The 19,059-nt window shown below is 39.7% G+C and overlaps 1 protein-coding gene across 2 annotated transcripts in view; it reads right to left on the bottom strand.

Moving 5' to 3' along the window:
* The window catches only part of CERT1 (ceramide transporter 1), a 159,175-nt gene that overhangs the window by 48,238 nt on the left and 91,878 nt on the right, over window positions 1-19,059 (bottom strand). For both annotated transcript variants that reach the window (XM_048851577.2, XM_048851580.2), the window contains exons 4-6: window positions 13,704-13,811; window positions 7,074-7,212; window positions 4,551-4,634 (exon numbers count right to left, since the gene is read on the bottom strand). In XM_048851577.2, coding sequence (XP_048707534.1) covers window positions 4,551-4,634; window positions 7,074-7,212; window positions 13,704-13,811 — 331 coding nt within the window. The remainder of the gene's footprint in view (window positions 1-4,550; window positions 4,635-7,073; window positions 7,213-13,703; window positions 13,812-19,059) is intronic.

Below are 19,059 nucleotides of genomic sequence, written 5' to 3'. Positions count from 1 at the left end.
GTACTAAATGTTCCCTAGTGTGCTTTAACGTAACAGTATTATGTTAAAGCACACTAAATGTTCCCTAGTGCACTATAACATAGTGCTGTTACAATTAAAGTGCACTAGGGAACATTTCGTGCACACCAGCAGGGTCTACATGGACAAGTTAATGCACACCACTTTTATGCACTTTAGAAATCAAAACACCCTAGGGCACTTTACCATATGGTGTAGATAAGCTCTGAGCAAAAGCCAGAACCTCCCTCATTCTCTTCCGCCACCGATGGAGAATACTGGTGAAAGAATGTAAAGGAGGTCAAGACTGTAAGAGTTGTGTGAGGAAGCAAGGAAATGGTGCATTGGGTTCACTGAAAGCATTGGAAATCAATAGCAATTTAGAAATGAATTCAGAGATTGATAGGAAGTATTGAAAAAGACGGATTAAGGGAGGAGGCCCTACTGCCTTGTTTCCTAGAAAAACTGAGTCTGACTATTATGGACTTCCTGATTTTTAGGCCATATCAACAATATAAAATCATAATAGGAATGCAGCAAATTCTGCAAAGACTCAAAATCATGATAATCTACAACTTCTCCTGCTCTTTATGTCAAGGTCTGAACAGTGGTGGGAAGAGATTGGGTCTGTTTTTAATTAGCACTTGCAGTCTCCCTGATGAAAACTATTCCAACTGCTTGTCTCTGCCAAAGATGCCTGATTAGGTCAGGAAGGAAAAATGTTTGTAGTAATATCAGACAGAGGGTGGAGGCCTCATTAGACTCTTAGATATTAACTTGCTCAAAAATGATTCTTCCATTTCATATTTTAATACTGTCCCTAATATCAAATGAAGGTACTAGTCCACAATAAGGACCACATCCATCTTAATTTTCAATCTTCAGCTGTTTTACTGGAGCCCCATTAAAAATTGTGATTAGAGAAATTGTGGTTAAGGCATGGGACTGAGACTCAGGAACTCTGGGTTACTTTCATGGTTCTTCCACAGACCCCTTGTGTGCTCCTAGGCAAGTCACTTAATCTTTCTGTGCTATAGCTCCCAATCTGTTAAAAGGGGATAATACTTCCTCTTTCCCACCCTTTACCTATCTAATTAAATAAGCTCTTCAGAGCAGGGATAGTCTCTTAGGAGTCTGTGCACCACCTATCACAAAGAGGCCCTAATCTCTGTTAAGGCCTCTAAGTGTCAATACGATACACTAATAAAGCTCATCATTTTTGTTTTTAAATACACAATGGGAAAAAGTACTCTCCCCACTTGCCATTAAGATGCAGATGAATAATTTTCACTCAGACTACCTCATCTTTGGGCAGTGTCCAAGCATGGAAAATTTCAGCCACACAAGGTGACCATCTTGAAAGTTACGAGCATACAAAAGCAAAGGGTTATAGCAGTAACTGCTTTGTGACCTAAACTACAGCCAATATATCAGGTACCAATAATATACTACATGTAATTTTATAGATTCATACCTTCCAAGGCCAGAAGGGACCACTGTGATAATTCAGTCTGAGCTCCTGTATAACACAGGAGACAGAACTTCCCCCAAATAATTCCTAGACCATATCTTTTAGAAAAACACTCAATCTTGATTTAAAAAAATGCTAGTGATGGATAAACCACTAAGACCATTGGTAAATTGTCCTGAAGGCTAATTACAGCACTTAAAAAAATGTATGCCTTATTTCCAGTCCGAATTTGTCTAGCTTTGACTTCTAGCCATTGTATCATGTTATGCCTTTCTCTGTTAGAGGATAGAGCCCACTATTAAATATTTGTTCCCCATGTAGTTACAGACTATAATCAAGTCACCCGTTAACCTTCTCTTTGTTAAGCTAAACAGATTAAGATCTGAGTTTACCGAGAGCCATGTTTTCTAATTTTTTAATCATTCTCATGGATCTTCTCGGAATACTCTCCAATTTATCAACATCCTTTCGAACTGTGGATGCCAGAACTGGACACACTATTCCAGCAGCGGTCACACCAGTGCTAAATAAAGGGGTAAAATAACCTCTCTACTCCTACTCAAGATTCCCCTGTTTATGTACCTAAGGATCGCATTAAGTCCTTTCGCCAGAGTGTCACACTGGGAGCTCACGTTCAGCTGATTATCGACCTCCACCCCCCAAATCTTTTCCAGAATCACTACTTCCTAGGATACCTAATTATGGCTTACATTCTTTGTTCCTAGATGTAGACACTTACATTTAGCCATATTAAAACACATTGTTAAGATTGTGCCCATCTTAAGAAGCGATCCAGATTGCTCTTTATCATTGCTCTGTCCTGTTCATTATTTATTACTCCCTCAATTTTTGTGCCATCTGCAAACTTTATCAGTGATGATTTTATTTTTTCCCGGGTCTTTGATAAAAATGTTAAATAACGTAAGGTCAAGAACCGATCTCTGTGGGACTCCACTAGAAACACAACTGGTCAGTGATTCCCCACTTACAATTACACTTTGAGACCTATCGATTACAACTGTTCTTGAAGAGTTAAAATTGGCTATTTTGGCAAACTTTTATAAAGGAACATGATTTTCAAGTGATATCAACATAAAAACGAGAAATGCAGAGACACAATAATTTCTACATTTTTCAGTCCCATGATGACCAGATGCACACATTAAAACACAAACAAAATGTGGGGTGGATTTCATAATGGGCTGTCCCATACGTCACAATCTAGTTTATATAGCAAATATCTCCCTGAAATGCAGATACAAAGAAACAGAATTACTGACAATTCCACCTCATCCTTTTAAAACATATTATGCAGTGAAATTAGTTAGAGTTTGTATCTCCCCGAGTTTAGTTTTAATAGCTAACATTACAGCTTATACTTTCATGTAAAAAACATCAGCTTGCAAGCAATGGAACCATATCAGAAAAATTCTGTGGAGGCAAAGTTGCATCAACATATATAACATATATGTTATATTATATCCTGCAAAGTTGGAGAAAGGGAGGACAAAAAAGGAAGACAATGGAGCATACAGACCTCCCAAAAGTCAGGGGGGACAAAACGGGTGGTAAAGCGGGTAACTGCCCCACTTGTCCCATTGCGAATGACTCCTCTGCATTCAAGTGGCATTGGAAAAGGCTTTTTCCAATATTGTGGGATCCACCCTAAATATCTCTCATCGGCCTCAACAGCAAGGGTTTTCTGTATAGGATGAGGGGGATAGTAGGCTTAGTCTATTTACACTTAAAAGTTTTGCCAGCATAACTGTCAGTTTTGAATGTGGATGGGGAGAAGCAAACCCTTACCAACATGGCTATGTCGGTAAAAGCCCTAGCATAAAGGCAGATTATTCTATTCAGGGAACAGTTTTAAACTATAATAGCAAAAGAACTCTTGCTTGTATAAGCTGTGTCTTCACTTGGGGTGTGGGTGTTGTCCGAATAATTCTCCCTGAATATGGACACTAGCAAACACGTAAGTGCAGGCAGGGCCTAAAAATATAGCTGATGAATGTTAATTCCATGATGATAGTTTCTACTGATAGAAGTGAGATGGAAAGAAAACTACTTTCTTTAGTAAAAACAGAATAGTTAAATCCTAGCACACCTCCTTGATTAGATTATTGTATTCAATCAATCGACCTTTTAATAAATAGATAGTGTTCAGTGACAATTATTTCAGATAATAAACGTATTTGCCACTATACATGAGCTTCCAAGCACAACTTCATACAGCTTTATAGTCTCATAACAAAATATTAAAATAAAGGGCATCTACGATCAAAATTCTACCTTCATTATTCTACCAGCATATCACCCCTAGTATGAATGCATCTTATATGGGCAAACTGCACTCCGTCTGACATAGCTTATTCCAGTGGTCTCCCCCACTCCCTCCCTCCTCCCAAGTGAAATAAGCTATACTGGCAAAAGCACAGTTTTCCCCTAAGCTGCATGCACATTAGGGGTTTTGCTGGCACAGCTATTTCAGTCATAAATCACACCTGATCATACTCCAACCAACATCGTATTGCCAGCAAGAGTTCACAGTGTAGACCTGGAGTTAGGCACAACAGGAAATTTGAAGCTGCCAGGCTCACAACATTAACATTTACGTGCAGCCTTTAGTATTCAATATTCCAAAGTGACAATCACAAAAGTAGTTGGTGAATGTTAGCAGAATACTGAAATGTGACTTAGAGAGCCTTGACACTGTAATTGACTAGTGAAGTTATAGATTTAAAATGGTTTAATCAGTGAGGTATGAACAGCTACCATTCCTATACACATCATTAAGCTGTTTTGTTTGCTTTGCAAATCAACACATTATAACTATCTACATCAGTGGTTCTCAACCTATTTACCATCGTGGGCCACATCAACACAATATGTATATTACTTGTATGGCTCTGAGGATGTCGCATCATCTGCAGCAACTGGGCCGCAAGTGGCCCACAGATTGAGAACCACTGTTCTAGATTTATATACCAGGCTTGTCACTATACTTTCTATAAGATAGGAATAATTGGAATAACCTATATCTGGAGAAAACTTGAGTTAATGCAAATTTAGAAGTACTTACATTTTTCCTTACTGCCATTACTATTATGCAAGAAATCTGCATCAGAACGCATTGTAGGAAAATCATCTTCATCATCTTCAACCACTAAATTTGAGAGAGAGAGATTATTTGCATGTCCAACTAAGAAGCACATGACAGAAAAGGGTTCTTTTCAAATTCTTATTGAGCAGGAAAGTATTACTGTAGCATTTGGATGGTTGACCAGTATTTCCATATTTCCAAGTATTAATAAATACTTCTAAAGTTACTTTAATTTTGCATAGGAAACGTTTAGACTCTTGTTGCCTGTGGCCATAATTTGCTTAACAGTGACAGAACTGTAATATTGGAGTCCAGTGTAAAATACTGAATTGTTTTCCTTCTTTCTCTATTACAATAGAGCCTCAGAGTTATGAACACCAGAGTTACGAACTGACTGGCCAACCACACATCTCTTTTGGAATCGGAAGTACACAATCAGGCAGCAGAGACAAAAACAAAAAACCCCAAAACAAATAAACCCAAATACTATACAGCACAGTACTGAGTTAAACATAAATTACTAAAACTATAAAGGAAAAGTTTTAAAAAAAGATTTGGCAAGGCAACTGTTTCTGTGCTTGTTTCATTTAAATTAAGATATTAAAAGCAACATTTTTCTTCTGCATAGTAAAGTCTCAAAGCTGTCTTAAGTCAATGTTCACTTGCAAACTTTTAAAAGAACCACCATAACGTTTTGTTCAGCATTTTATGAACAACCTTCATTCCTCAGGTATTTAACTCTGAGATTCTACTGTACTAAATAAGCAACAAGGTACTAGAATTGTTCCAAGGTCCAGCATAGACTCAGACTAAGGTCAGAAGGGACCATTATGATCATTTAGTCTGACCTCCTGTACAATGCAGGCCACAGAATCTCACCCACCAAATCCTGTAACAAACCCCTGACCTATGTGTGAGCTACTGAAGTCCTCAAATCATGGTTTAAAGACTTCAAGGCGCAGAGAATCCTACAGGAAGTGATCCATGCCCCACGCTGCAGAGGAAGGCGAAAAACCCCCAGGGCTTTTGCCAATCTGCCCTGGAGGAAAATTCCTTCCCGACCCCAAATATGGCGATCAGCTAAATCCTGAGCATGTGGGCAAGACTCACCAGCCAGACAGATCTTGCTGGAGTCCCCATCAGCAGAAAGTCTGCTAAATGGAGGGTTACACACGTACACACTGTCCACAACCTTGCCCCACTTTGCTAGGGACTAAAGACAGTCAGCACCGCCATAAAACTAGAGGGCGTTTCAGAAGAGGGCACTCCTAGCACAATCAAGGATGTACTGAAACCCCAATTAAGCAGGGCACTTAAGCATGTGCTTAAGTGCATGTGCTAAAATGGTTTGCTTATTTGGGATATCAGAGCATCCTTAATTGTGCTCGGCGTGCCCTCTGGGTGTGTTTTGCTGAACTGGAGCCTGAGTCAATAGATCTCAGAAGTCTCTACCATGGGAGCAACTTTGACCATGCCCTCTCCTCATCGGACAGAACCTCACCATTGCTTTACTACTGAATTTTGACCAAGAATTTTAACCACACAAACATTATCACATTTTATTTAATACGGCAAACAGTTTGTCTTCTGACAAAAAGCTAATATTAAAGCATGAAACTCAAAATATATACTGGAATTTCAATATTGCTGATTTTACAAATGTTATCACTTTTCAGCAGAATTTCTGCCACCAGAAGGCTCATATTTCAAATTTAAACTAAAATTACACAAACATACTTTCTGGAAATTTAATGAGAAAGGCCTCCATGCATCTGATGAAGTGGGTTCTAGCCCATGAAAGCTTATGCCCAAATAAATTTGTCAGTCTCTATGGTGCCACAAGGACCCCTCGTTGTTTTTGCTGATACAGACTAACATGGCTACCACTCTGAAACCTGCTACCATACTTTGTGAACCTTCCGAATGCTGAAGTGAGAAGGTAGTTTTCTTTTGAGTGATTTGTTAACTTCTTGGCCTTTATGGGTTTAAGACAAATTGCCTTAGTTAAACCAACCAACTAAGAATAGCAGCTCAGATTTGAGAAATAATCCATTATTCCAAGTATCATTTCAATTTGTCACAACAAAGGTGAAGGATGCAATATCAAATATAAACGTGACTGCCATCTTTTGTAGGTTTAAGCTAATCTTTTTAAAGTGAACTACCAACAGTTCAACGCAACAGGCTCAGATGATATCTTAACACTTCAGTGATGTTGAAACCTACCAGTTCAAGATATGTTTAAAAGCTGTGGGGTTATGGGCAGCGAGGTCAAAATCCACCCTTTAAAAAAAGACATTGTTAACAATGCTCTCTCATATAATTTGGTCTGGCTGACTACACACTATGGTGAACAATACATTAAAATACCTAGATAGTGTTTGATCCTGTCTGCACTATTTTAATTGTTATGGATGCCACTATTTTGAAAGTGGATTCCACAACATGGTAGCTTTCTGTAGTGAGGACAATACAGTAAGTAATTTTATTTAGTTTATTTACCTTTATCCCTCTGAAGTTCATCCTTGGAGACTGCATCTGCACAGGCATCAAAATATTTCTGTAAAGTATCAACCTGTCTACAGAGGATATCTCTGAAGGTTTCCATTTCAGCAAGCTTCTCACGCAAGCTATGACCTTTCTGGAAATATGGAAGAAAAGCCTCAAATAACACTACAGTTTATAATGGAAAAATATAGTAATAAATATACAAAATAAAAATAGTGTAAGAGTTGTATTTCAAGCACTCATTGCTACCTATAAACACTTCCAATAACATTCCATAAATGTTAAAAGTAATTACTGCATTTTATAGCACCATGTTACTGTGTCATAGGTGTTAGACCTAATGCACTTACAGTAGAACCTCAGTTATGAACGGACCAGTCAACTACACATCTCATTTGGAATCAGAATTATGCAATCAGGCAGCAGCAGAAACGGAAAGAAAGAGCAAATACGGTACAGTACTGTTAAATGTAAACTATTAAAAAAATAAAGGGAAAACGGCATTTTTCATCTGCATAGTAAAGTTTCCAAGCTGTAGTAAGTCAATGGTTAGTTGTAAACTTTTGAAAGAAGAACCATAATGTTTTGTTCAGAGCTACGACTATTTCAGAGTTATGAACAACCTCCATTCCCGGTAGTATATTTTCTAATATTTTTGTTCACTCTACCTTGCGGAGTCCCAAATTGAGAGACTATTGCCTCCTATACCTTGGGTAAAACAGGTTCTTACTTTCAAATGCTGGACATTTTTATAGCTCTGAGATACAGAAATTCAGAAATGAACAGTACTATAAGATATTACACTGTTTCAAGAGAATTAAAATGTTAGTTGAATTATAATACGTGAGGCGTTCCACAATAAAGGCTATGATGTGCATGAACTATACACACTAGGCCAGTTTTCAGAGTAGCAGCCGTGTTAGTCTGTATTTGCAAAAAGAAAAGGAGTACTTGTGGCACCTTAGAGACTAAAATTTATTTGAGCATAAGCTTTCGTGAGTTACAGCTCACTTCATCGGATGCATTCAGTGGAAAATACAGTGGGGAGATTTATATACACAGAGAACATGAAACAATGGGTGTTACAATACACACTGTAAGGAGAGTGATCAGGTAAGGTGAGCTATTACCAGCAGGAGAGCGTGGGGGGGGGCGGGGGGAACGGGGAGGGGGGGAGAACGGGGGACCTTTTGTAGTGATAATCAAGGTGGGCCATTTCCAGCAGTTGACAAGAACGTCTGAGGAACAGTGGGGGGGGGGGGGGAATAAACATGGGGAAATAGTTTTATTTTGTGTAATGACCCATACATTCCCAGTCTCTATTCAAGCCTAAGTTAATTGTATCCAGTTTGCAAATTAATTCCAATTCAGCAGTCTCTCGTTGGAATCTGGTTTTGAAGGTTTTTTTGTTGAAGAATTGCCACTTTTAGGTCTGTAATCGAGCGACCAGAGAGATTGAAGTGTTTTCCAAATGGTTTTTGAATGCTATAATTCTTGACGTCTGATTTGTGCCCATTTATTTTTTTACATAGAGACGGTCTAGTTTGGCCAATGTACATGGCAGAGGGGCGTTGCTGGCACATGATGGCATATATTACATTGGTAGATGTGCAGGTGAACGAGCCTCTGATAGTGTGGCTGATGTGATTAGGCCCTATGATGGTGTCCCCTAAATAGATATGTGGACACAGTTGGCAACAGGCTTTGTTGCAAGGATAGGTTCCTGGGCTAGTGGTTCTGTTGTGTGGTGTGTGGTTGCTGGTGAGTATTTGCTTCAGGTTGGGGGGCTGTCTGTAAGCAAGGACTGGCCTGTCTCCCAAGATCTGCGAGAGTGATGGGTCGTCCTTCAGGATAGGTTGTAGATCCTTGATGATGCATTGGCGTTTAGTTGGCATTCTGTTATTTTCTTTGTTGGGCCTGTCCTGTAGTAGGTAACTTCTGGGTACTCTTCTGGCTCTGTCAATCTGTTTCTTCACTTCAGCAGGGGGTACTGTAGTTGTAAGAACGCTTGATAGAGATCTTGTAGGTGTTTGTCTCTGTCTGAGGGGTTGGAGCAAATGTGGTTGTATCGTAGAGCTTGGCTGTAGACAATGGATCGTGTGGTGTGGTCTGGATGAAAGCTGGAGACATGTAGGTAGGAATAGCGGTCAGTAGGTTTCTGTTATAGGGTGGTATTTATGTGACCATCGCTTATTTGCACTGTAGTGTTCAGGAAGTGGATCTCTTGTGTGGACTGGTCCAGGCTGAGGTTGATGGTGGGATGGAAATTGTTGAAATCATGGTGGGATTCCTCAAGAGCTTCTTTTCTACGGGTCCAGATGATGAAGATGTCATCAATGTAGCGTAAGTAGAGTAGGGGCATTAGGGGACGAGAGCTGAGGAAGCGTTGTTCTAAGTCAGCCATAAAAATGTTGGCATATTGTGGGGCCATGTGGGTACACATAGCAGTGCCGCTGATTTGAAGGTATACATTGTCCCCAAATGTAAAATAGTTATGGGTGAGGACAAAGTCACAAAGTTCAGCCACCAGGTTTGCCGTGACATTATCGGGCATAGTGTTCCTGACGGCTTGTAGTCCATCTTTGTGTGGAATGTTGGCGTAAAGGGCTTCTACATCCATAGTGGCCAGGATGGTGTTTTCAGGAAGATCACCGATGGATTGTAGTTTCCTCAAGAAGTCAGTAGTGTCTCGAACATAGCTGGGAGTGCTGGTAGCATAGGGCCTGAGGAGAGAGTCTACATAGCCAGACAATCCTGCTGTCAGGGTGCCAATGCCTGAGATGATGGGGCATCCAGGATATCCAGGTTTATGGATCTTGGGTAGCAGATAGGGGGTGTGTCTGTGCGGATTTGTTCTTGTGCTTTGTCAGGGAGTTTCTTGAGCAGATGGTGTAGTTTCTTTTGGTAACCCTCAGTGGGATCAGAGGGTAATGGCTTGTAGAAAGTGGTGTTGGAGAGCTGCCTAGCAGCCTTTTGTTCATATTCCGACCTATTCATGACAACGACAGCACCTCCTTTGTTAGCCTTTTTGATTATGTGAGTTGTTTCTGAGGCTGTGGATGGCACTGTGTTCTGCACGGCTGAAGTTATGGGACAAGTGATGCTGCTTTTCCACAATTTCAGCCCGTGCACATCGGCAGAAGCACTCTATGTAGAAGTCCAGTCTGTTGTTTCGATCTTCAGGAGGAGTCCACCCAGAATCCTCCTTTTTGTAGTCTTCGTAGGAAGTTCTCTGTGGGTTGGTATGTTGTTCAGAGGTGTGTTGGAAATACTCCTTGAGTTGGAGGTGTCGAAAATAGGATTCTAGGTCATCACTCCTGCTGGTAATAGCTCACCTTACCTGATCACTCTCCTTACAGTGTGTACGGTAACACCCATTGTTTCATGTTCTCTGTGTATATAAATCTCCCCACTGTATTTTCCACTGAATGCATCCGATGAAGTGAGCTGTAGCTCACAAAAGCATATGCTCAAATAAATTGGTTAGTCGCTAAGGTGCCACAAGTACTCCTTTTCTTTACACTAGGCCAGTGGTTCTCAATCAGGGGTCTAGGACCCCCTGTGGGACCACGAGCTGGTTTTAGGAGGTCTGCCAAGCATGGCCAGAGTTACACTTGCTAGGGCCCAGGGCAGAAAGCTGAAGCCCTGCCGTGCAGGACTGCAGCCCATGGCCCTGAACCTCAACACCCGGGACTAAAGCCGAAGCCTGAGCAACTTAGGTTCCCGGTGCCTCCTGTGGCATGGGGCCCCAGGCAATTGCCCTGCTTCCTAACCCTGGCTTTTATATGGAGAAAAACAGTTGTTGTGGCACAGGTGGGCCGTGGAGTTTTTATAGCACGGGGGGGAGGGGGAACCTCAAAAAGACAAAGATTGAGAACCTTTGCACTAGGCAGTTAAGGTTTCCTCGCTCCCACTCCAGTGCACTTTCCTCTAAGTTATAGGGCATCTTGTGGGAAAATCTCTGGAAACAATGCAGATGCCCTTCAGTGACAACGTCACTGCTAAATATGATTGGTTACTCCTGGCATGCTTTAATAATGTTTAAACAGGTAAACTGTTATACCAGCAAACTTTCCATGTATAAAACGGATATTGGAGTAATTGGTACATGTGAAGCAAAGTCTGGAGTATTTCCGATTTCTCACAGAAGGGTTCCAAAAAAGGAGAGATAAGTTTCAACGAGTGGTTATTTTTGAATTCTTATTTTCTCTGTATTAACCATTTTTCATCAAGCCATCATGAACTCCTCAAATGATCTTCAAAGTTTATATCTGTGTTCTGTTTACTGCTATTTAGAAGATTTTAACAAAATAAGTGTTTAAGCCGTCTGTTAAACTGAAATCTCAGCTGCTATCAGCTCAACCGTAACCTAATTAAATACTTGATCAAAAACACTGCTAGTTTCAGCATAAGAGTTCTTCACTCTATACTAGGGCTTTCAAACAATTAAAAAACATTAATCACAATAAATCGCAGTTTTAATCACATTGTTAAACAGTAAGAAAATGCCATTTATTTAAATATTTGTGGATGTTTTCTACATTTTCAAATATATTGATTTCAATTACAACACAGAATACAAAGTGTACAGTGCTCACTTTGCAAATATTTATAATAAAAATAGTATACTGTAAAAAAACAAAAGATAGTATTTTTCAGTTCATCTCAATTCAAGTACTGTAGTGCAATCTCTATCGTGAAAGTGCAACTTACAAATGTATAATTCGTTTGTTTACATAACTACACTCAACAATGTAATACTTTAGAGCCCACAAGTCCACTCAGTCCTACTTCTTGTTCAGCCACTTGCTAAGACAAACAAGTTTGTTTGCATTTACAGGTGATAATGGTACCCACTTCTTATTTACAATGTCACCTGAAAGTGAGAACACTTGTTTGCATGGTACTGTTGTAGCCAGCATTGCCAAGTGTTTATGTGCCAGGTATGCTAAACATTCATATGTCTCATCATGCTTCGACCACCATTCCAGAGGACATGCTTCCACGCTGATGATGCTAGTTGCAAAAAAAATGTTTTAATTAAATTTGTTACTGAATTCCTTGGGGGAGAATTGTATGTCTCCTGCTCCAAGCTTCTACCCGCATTCTGCCATATATTTAGTGTTATGACAGTCTCTGATAACAACCCAGCATATGTTGTTCAATTTAAGAACACTTGCATTGCAGATTTGACAAAATGCGAAGGCACCAATATGAGATTTCTAAAGGTAGCTATAGCACGTGACCCAAAACGTTTAAGAATCTGAAGTGCATTCCAAAATCTGAGAGGGACGAGGTGTGGAGCATGCTGTCAGAAGTCTTAAAAGAGCAACACTCCAATGCAGAAACTACAGAAACTGAACCCCCAAAAAGAAAATCAACCTTCTGTTGGTGGCATCTGACTCAGATGATGAAAATGAATGTGCATCAGTCTGCACTGCTTTGGATCATTATCGAGCAGAACCCGTCAACAGCATAGAAACATGCCCTCTGGAATGGTGGTTGAAGCATTCAAGGGCATACAAGCATTTAACATACTTGGCACATAAAGACCTTGCAATGCCAGCTACAACAGTGCCATGCGAATGCCTGTTTTCACTTTCAAGTGGCATTGTAAACAAGAAGCAGGCAGCATTATCGCCTGTAAATGCAAACAAACTTGTTTGTCTTAGCAAGTGGCTGAACAAGAAGTAGGACTGAGTGGACTTGTGGGCTCTAAAATTTTAGATTGTTTTACTGTTGAGTGCAGTTACGTAAAAAAATTAATTCTACGTTTGTAAATTGCACTTTCACAATAAAGAGATTGCACTACAGTTCTTGTATGAGGTGAACTGAAAAATATTTCTTGTTTATTTTTAATGAAAATATTTGTAATAAAAAATATAAACTGAGCACTGTTCACTTTGTGCTGCAAAATCAAAATATTTGAAAAATGTAGAAAAACATCCAAAAAATAAATTATAAATTTCAGTTGGCATTCTATTATTGTTTAACAGCGTGATTAAAATGGCAATTAATCACCATTTTTTTAATCGAGTTAATTTGTTTTGAGTTAATCACTCGAGTTAACTGCAATTAATTGACAGCCCCACTCTATACTCTACACAGATTAATTTCTATCCCTTTTCTTTCTGTGATGCTCTTCCCAAGTATTGTTTCCTCATCAAAAACTACTGCCCAGCAAGGCTAAAATGGTGAACATTTATGATAGTAAGATGCCTCTTTTGTTCGTTTCTTTCCAATTTATTTCAGCCAAATTTGTTCCTATCAAGGGAACTGCAGTCCTCTTCAATTAGAGTCCTGCTGTTCAGTGTCCTTCCAGAAGAGACAAGTGAAGTGTTCCCACAGATTTAACTGCTTCCTATTGGAGAAACATACCTTTTAAAAACTGACAATAGAGCATGGAGACACATGGACACTTACTGTATCACCCCTCTATTATCACATATTGAACTAAGCAACACTTACCTTCAAAATGATAATCAAAGTATCTTTACTGATATTTCATTTTATATTGCTACAGATGAACAGATTAGAATCATGGGTCTCTTTACATGTACATTCTTTTTCAGAAGTGTCTCCCCTTTGTTCACGAATCATATTTATAAAATGTCACTCACTAACCTTGAATGATGAGGTGGATGTAGCAGAATATCCACTTGCTCCAGACACCAGAGACACCATGGAGCCATGGCGCCGTAAACTTGACTCCGATCCATAGCCAGATTCAGTCTAAAACACAAATGTAATAAGCCTTTTAATAATGAAGAAACCATGAAGGAAAATCAACATTTCCTCTAAAACTGGCCGAATAGTTACTAAGCCCATGCTACTTCCTGGTAAGTGACAAACTATTTTTACAATCAAAACATTGCACAAAGCATGCAACTAGGATAAGGAAGGAATTTTTTGACTTTCTAGTTTGACACCACTGTTTACCCAAGATCATGATTAAGGAAAATTTACAGCCCACTCATGTTACCTTATTCCCCAAAAGTGCACAGTATTTTTGGGTATATAAAATATTTGTAAAAATTTGGAGGGGCTGCACAAATTCAGCCAGAGCAATATATGAAATACAACACTGCTTTTCAACATCCAAACTGGGGTAAACCAAATATAATTTTGTCGTCAGGAAAAAAGATTCACCATTTTTTGGACATTTAAATCCTAACACAACCAATTTACATAATATTCCACAAGGAAACTACAGTAATTATGATTATTTGCAGGCACTAACACATAGCTTCATACTGTGAAGAGGAAAGCAGCCTCAGAGTCAACCCTTCCAACAGTTTGAATACTGCCACTTCATTCTTATGAAGGTATTATTTATCCCTGTAATTCTGGAGGAGTCAGTGGAAAAAAAGTAAAAGGTTTGTCTGCAGATTTTTGTTAGTGCCCAAAAATCTCACTCAGGTACAAGATCCCATATTCTGCTAGGTGCTGTACACTACCCACACACCTGGGAAGATACAACTTCTGCACTGAAGAATTACATTCTTATTTAAGAGATGAGATACATGATAGACAGGAAACAAAAGAAAGAGAGGAAAAGGGTAATAGTAACAAGTTCACATGATTACATATTCGTTACCCTTTAACTTGACTTGGTGGATCTGAATTTAAAGTGATTTGTCTTGACCTATCATTAGTTCACTGATTTCTCATAGGCGTAACTGCAGAAGCAGGTTTTGAAAAGGGAACTGAAGATAGATAATAGTGGCTGTAAGTACTAATTCAAGGGCAACATTCCATGAATAAGGAGTAGCATGACAGTAAACAGTGAGAAGCAGACAAATAGGTGGTCAAAGACAATGTCTAATGTGACAAGAGAACCTCGAAACAAGTAGATAGAGACAGCATTGAGAAGGGCCTTGGAGATGAAGGCAAGAAGCTTGAATCCGAGGTGATGGAAAATGAACAGACTCTAGAAATGTTGGTGGAAATCTTTGCCATCTTGAAGTTTTCTTATAACCATATACCACTGTATGTTATGAAATCAGAGAAGAAAAATGTTATTTCAGTTGAGAGATTCTCCCACCCACCCCCTTGTCCCCATCTCATAGACTTTAAAGTCAGAAGGGACCATTGTGATCATCTAGTCTGACCTCCTGCACATTGCAGGCCACAGAACTTCACCCACCCACTCCTGTAATAGACCCTTAATCTCTGGTTGAGTTACTGAAGTCCTCAAATCATGGTTTAAAGACATTAAGTTACAGAGAATTCACCATTTAAACAAGTTTAAACCTGACAATGACCTATGACCTGTGCTGCAGAGGATGGTGAAAAAACCTCAGGGTCTCTGCCAATCTGACCCAGGGGAAAATTCCTTCCCGACTCCAAATATGGAGATCAGTTAGACCCTGAGCATGTCAGCAAGACCCACCAGCCAGACCCCTAGGAAATAATTCTCTGTAGTAACTCAGTGCTCTCCCCATCTAGTGGCCTGTCTCCAGCCATTGGATATTTTAGCTACTGCCATTCCCCTATGGGCAACATGCCATTGTAGACAGACCCATCATACCAACTCCTCCATACATTTATCAATCTCAGTCTTGAAGCCAGTTAGGTTCCCCTCCCTCACACTGCTTCCCTCTGAAGGCTGTTCCAGAACTTCCCTCCTCTGATGGTTAGAAAATCTCATCTAATTTCAAGCCTAAACTTGGACAATTTATATTCATTTGTTCTTGTTCCCTCATTGGTGCTTAACTTAAACTCCTCTCTCTCCCTGGTATTTTTCCCTCTGATGTATTTTAGAAAGCATTAATATCTCCCCTCAGCCTTCTTTTGGTTAGGCTAAACAAGCCAAGCTCTTTGAGTCTCCTCTCATAAGGCAGATTTTTCCATTCTTTGGATCATTCTAGTAGCCCTTCTCTGCACCTATTCCAATTTGAATTCATCTTTCTTAAACATGGGAGACCAGAATTGCATACAGTATTCCAGATGAGGTCTCACCAGTACCTTGTATAATGGCACTAATACTTCCCTGTGTCTACTGGAAATACCTCCCCTGATGCAGCATAGGATTGCATTAGCCTTTTTTCACAACTGCATCACACTGAGGGCTCAGTCATTTTGTGATCAACCAACAAACAGGTCTGGGTCCTCCTTTGTCACTTCCAACTGATAAGTCCCCAGATTATAGCAAAATTCTTGTTGTTACCAGGATTCTTGCACTGATGCACACACATTTTGTTTCTGCTTGGCTTCATCCAGATTTCTCACCTGATTAGGTACGGTCATTTTACTCCCAATATCGCCTTTCTGACGGTCACGGTCAGTGGCATTAACAATATCTTTCCTTTTGTTGTCCATTTCTCTACCTTCTGTTGTTCCTTTCTCAATTGCTGTATCCTTTTACTTGATTTTCCTTCCACTCAATATTAGAATCAGGTGTGAAAATTACACTAGCATCTCCCAACATCCTCCCCAAAATTCCTAGTTCAAAGCTCTTTTAATCAGTTGTGCCAGCTTCCATCCCAGAAGCCTATTATCCTCACTACTCAGGTGCAACTCACATGAACAGACCTCTGTCCATGAATGCCTCCTAGTGGTCAGACATCCTATTATAGCACCATTGTCTGAGCCATCTGTTGAGCATCATAATCTTGTCTTGCCTTCATTCTCCTCCTCTAGAATCCCACTGAACATCACCTGGGCCTCCATTTCTTTAAGCATCATCCCCAGCCTGGCATAGTGTTCGTTGATGCCTCCCAGTAAGAATCTAACAGTATAATTTGTTCCCACATGAAGGACAAACAGTGTATTATTTCCCACTCCCATTAGGATCTGTGATAGTCTCAGGTTCACATCCCATATCTCGGCTCACAGAAGACAACAAACCCTTCTGTTCTCTGGATCAACTCTGGTGAAGAAACTTGTCTGTTCTTCTTAGTAGGGAATCCACACTTATGTAGACCTGCCTCTTCATGATATGGGTGCAATTCTCTGGGCTTTCCCTTTCTGTTCTGTCTGGCTGCAGTCATCTTGTCTTCTATTCTCCCTTGCAACCTGTGAGTCACCCTCTATCCTCCTGGGCTCCAAACTCTGACTATCTCCATTGTCTCTTTCCTCCTTCTTGTGGGACTCGCCTCTCTTCTCTTCTTCCTTGCTCTCCCATCTTGGAGCAAGGCAGAGGAAAAGCCACATGCCTCCACAGGCCACTTTCTTCATCCAGAAGTCTACCCTCACAGTACCGCTGTCCAGCATGCATCTGCAAGTCTAGAATTTTTTCTTCAGCCGCCTCTTTCCTTTCCTCCATCACTTGCTCAAATCCCCTTCTAAAACTTAACCATTGTTTCTTGCTGCATCTCCAAACATCGGATCTTCTCTTCCATCAGATCTATCAGGCGGCACTTCGTACAAATGAAGCACCTTTCAGGTACCCTCTCCAGAATAATATACCTCCTGCTATTTCCACATCCACTCATCTTCATTACCTATTTTATTCTTTGCGTCTCTGTAGCTGTCATAGCCGTCCCTTCTAAACACACACATGCACACCCTCCCTCAAACACGCCTCACAACTCCCCCCTCTATGGTGGCTTCTGCGCTAGTGCTGCTCCTGCGCTGCTGGCTGGTTATCTTTATAAGCCTGCGGCCTAAGGAAGTCCCAGCCCATAATCAAGGTTCAGATGCGATCAAAAGCTTCTTCCGTCAAAACACACTGCCCCCTACCAGACTTTGCTTGCTGGTTTGATTTCAGTTTACAACCAATCAAACAAACAAAAGAACTCACTCACTGCCCCTAAGGAACAAGGGCTTGTCCCCCTTCTCTTCCAATAGATCTCCACTCAAGCTCCCTTGTTGGCCAGCTCCTTTGCTGCTGCTTCACATAGGGTAGGAGCATCTTCATTCAATTTTGCTTTTAAAATTTCACCTTAAATGCTGTAAACCTAAACAACATAGCATTGTTCTGTTGCAGACCAGCTTCAATGTCCAGGAAAATATAAATTATATATAAAGTAAATTAATTATATTATATTTATCATATCTAGAATTAGACAATTACTAACAAAAAGTGTTTTTAAAATATTATATTAGGGTCATTTTGAAAATGGTGGCCCATTTTGTTTCTTTTTATCTGGCAGTAAATTCTGTAAGGCTCTGATTTCAAAACTGAGCTATCTTTAAATGCTACTAGTAAACAAGGTGCCAAAAACATCCATCCACTTTGAACTACTGAAATTTAGTTAAAAAACAGGGGACAGTTGGTTTCAAATTTTGTTTTAGAATCCAAGGACACACAGACAAAATATGGCTATGCAAAAATTGGATCCAAATTGTCTACAGATGAATAAAGCATAACAAGTGTAAGGAGAGTTTCAGCTTTGCTTCCAAACGTCCGTGGTTTTGAAGATCCAGCCAAGGTTACTAAATATTTGAGTATTGTTTTGTTGCTTAATCTAATATATATTTAAAGATGGTAACATCACTGAATAATAAACCCAATTCAATTAAAGTCATTTAATAAGTCTTAATTTGCTTTGATCGAAAGCAAAACATTCCTGACTTTCCCTTATACTTTTCTGTCAAAGTTACCATTATGTTTTAGAGCCAATTTAATTAAATTTGCAGAATAAAAGCTCAAGATGAAAGAAAACTCCTTTATCCACAAACAAAAATATTTTAATTTAGAAGGAAATGCAAAAAGATACCTTTACAGCAGTACACTGTCAAATCAATTAGTTCTGCTTGTACTGTACTGGACAGCTCCATTACAACAGTTTTCCAGACTTCAAAATGGTATACAAGCAAGTGACCTAGTAACTCATAATTCTAATGAAAAGCTGCTACATAAAAAGCAAGTATCTAATTTTATCTATATTTACAACCAATAAGGAGGAAGCTCAGCAGCCTAAGCTGCACACAACTAAAAATATGAATCACAGAAGTGTGTACATTTACAGATGGTGTTGACAATTATTTTGCATTAGAATTATGTTTTAGTAACTATTGTAGGGAAAAAATAAAA

This window comes from Caretta caretta, chromosome 5, assembly GCF_965140235.1.
Source record: "Caretta caretta isolate rCarCar2 chromosome 5, rCarCar1.hap1, whole genome shotgun sequence".
Classification (NCBI taxonomy): Eukaryota; Metazoa; Chordata; order Testudines; family Cheloniidae; genus Caretta; species Caretta caretta.
This window is presented reverse-complemented; position numbering and strand designations above follow the sequence as displayed.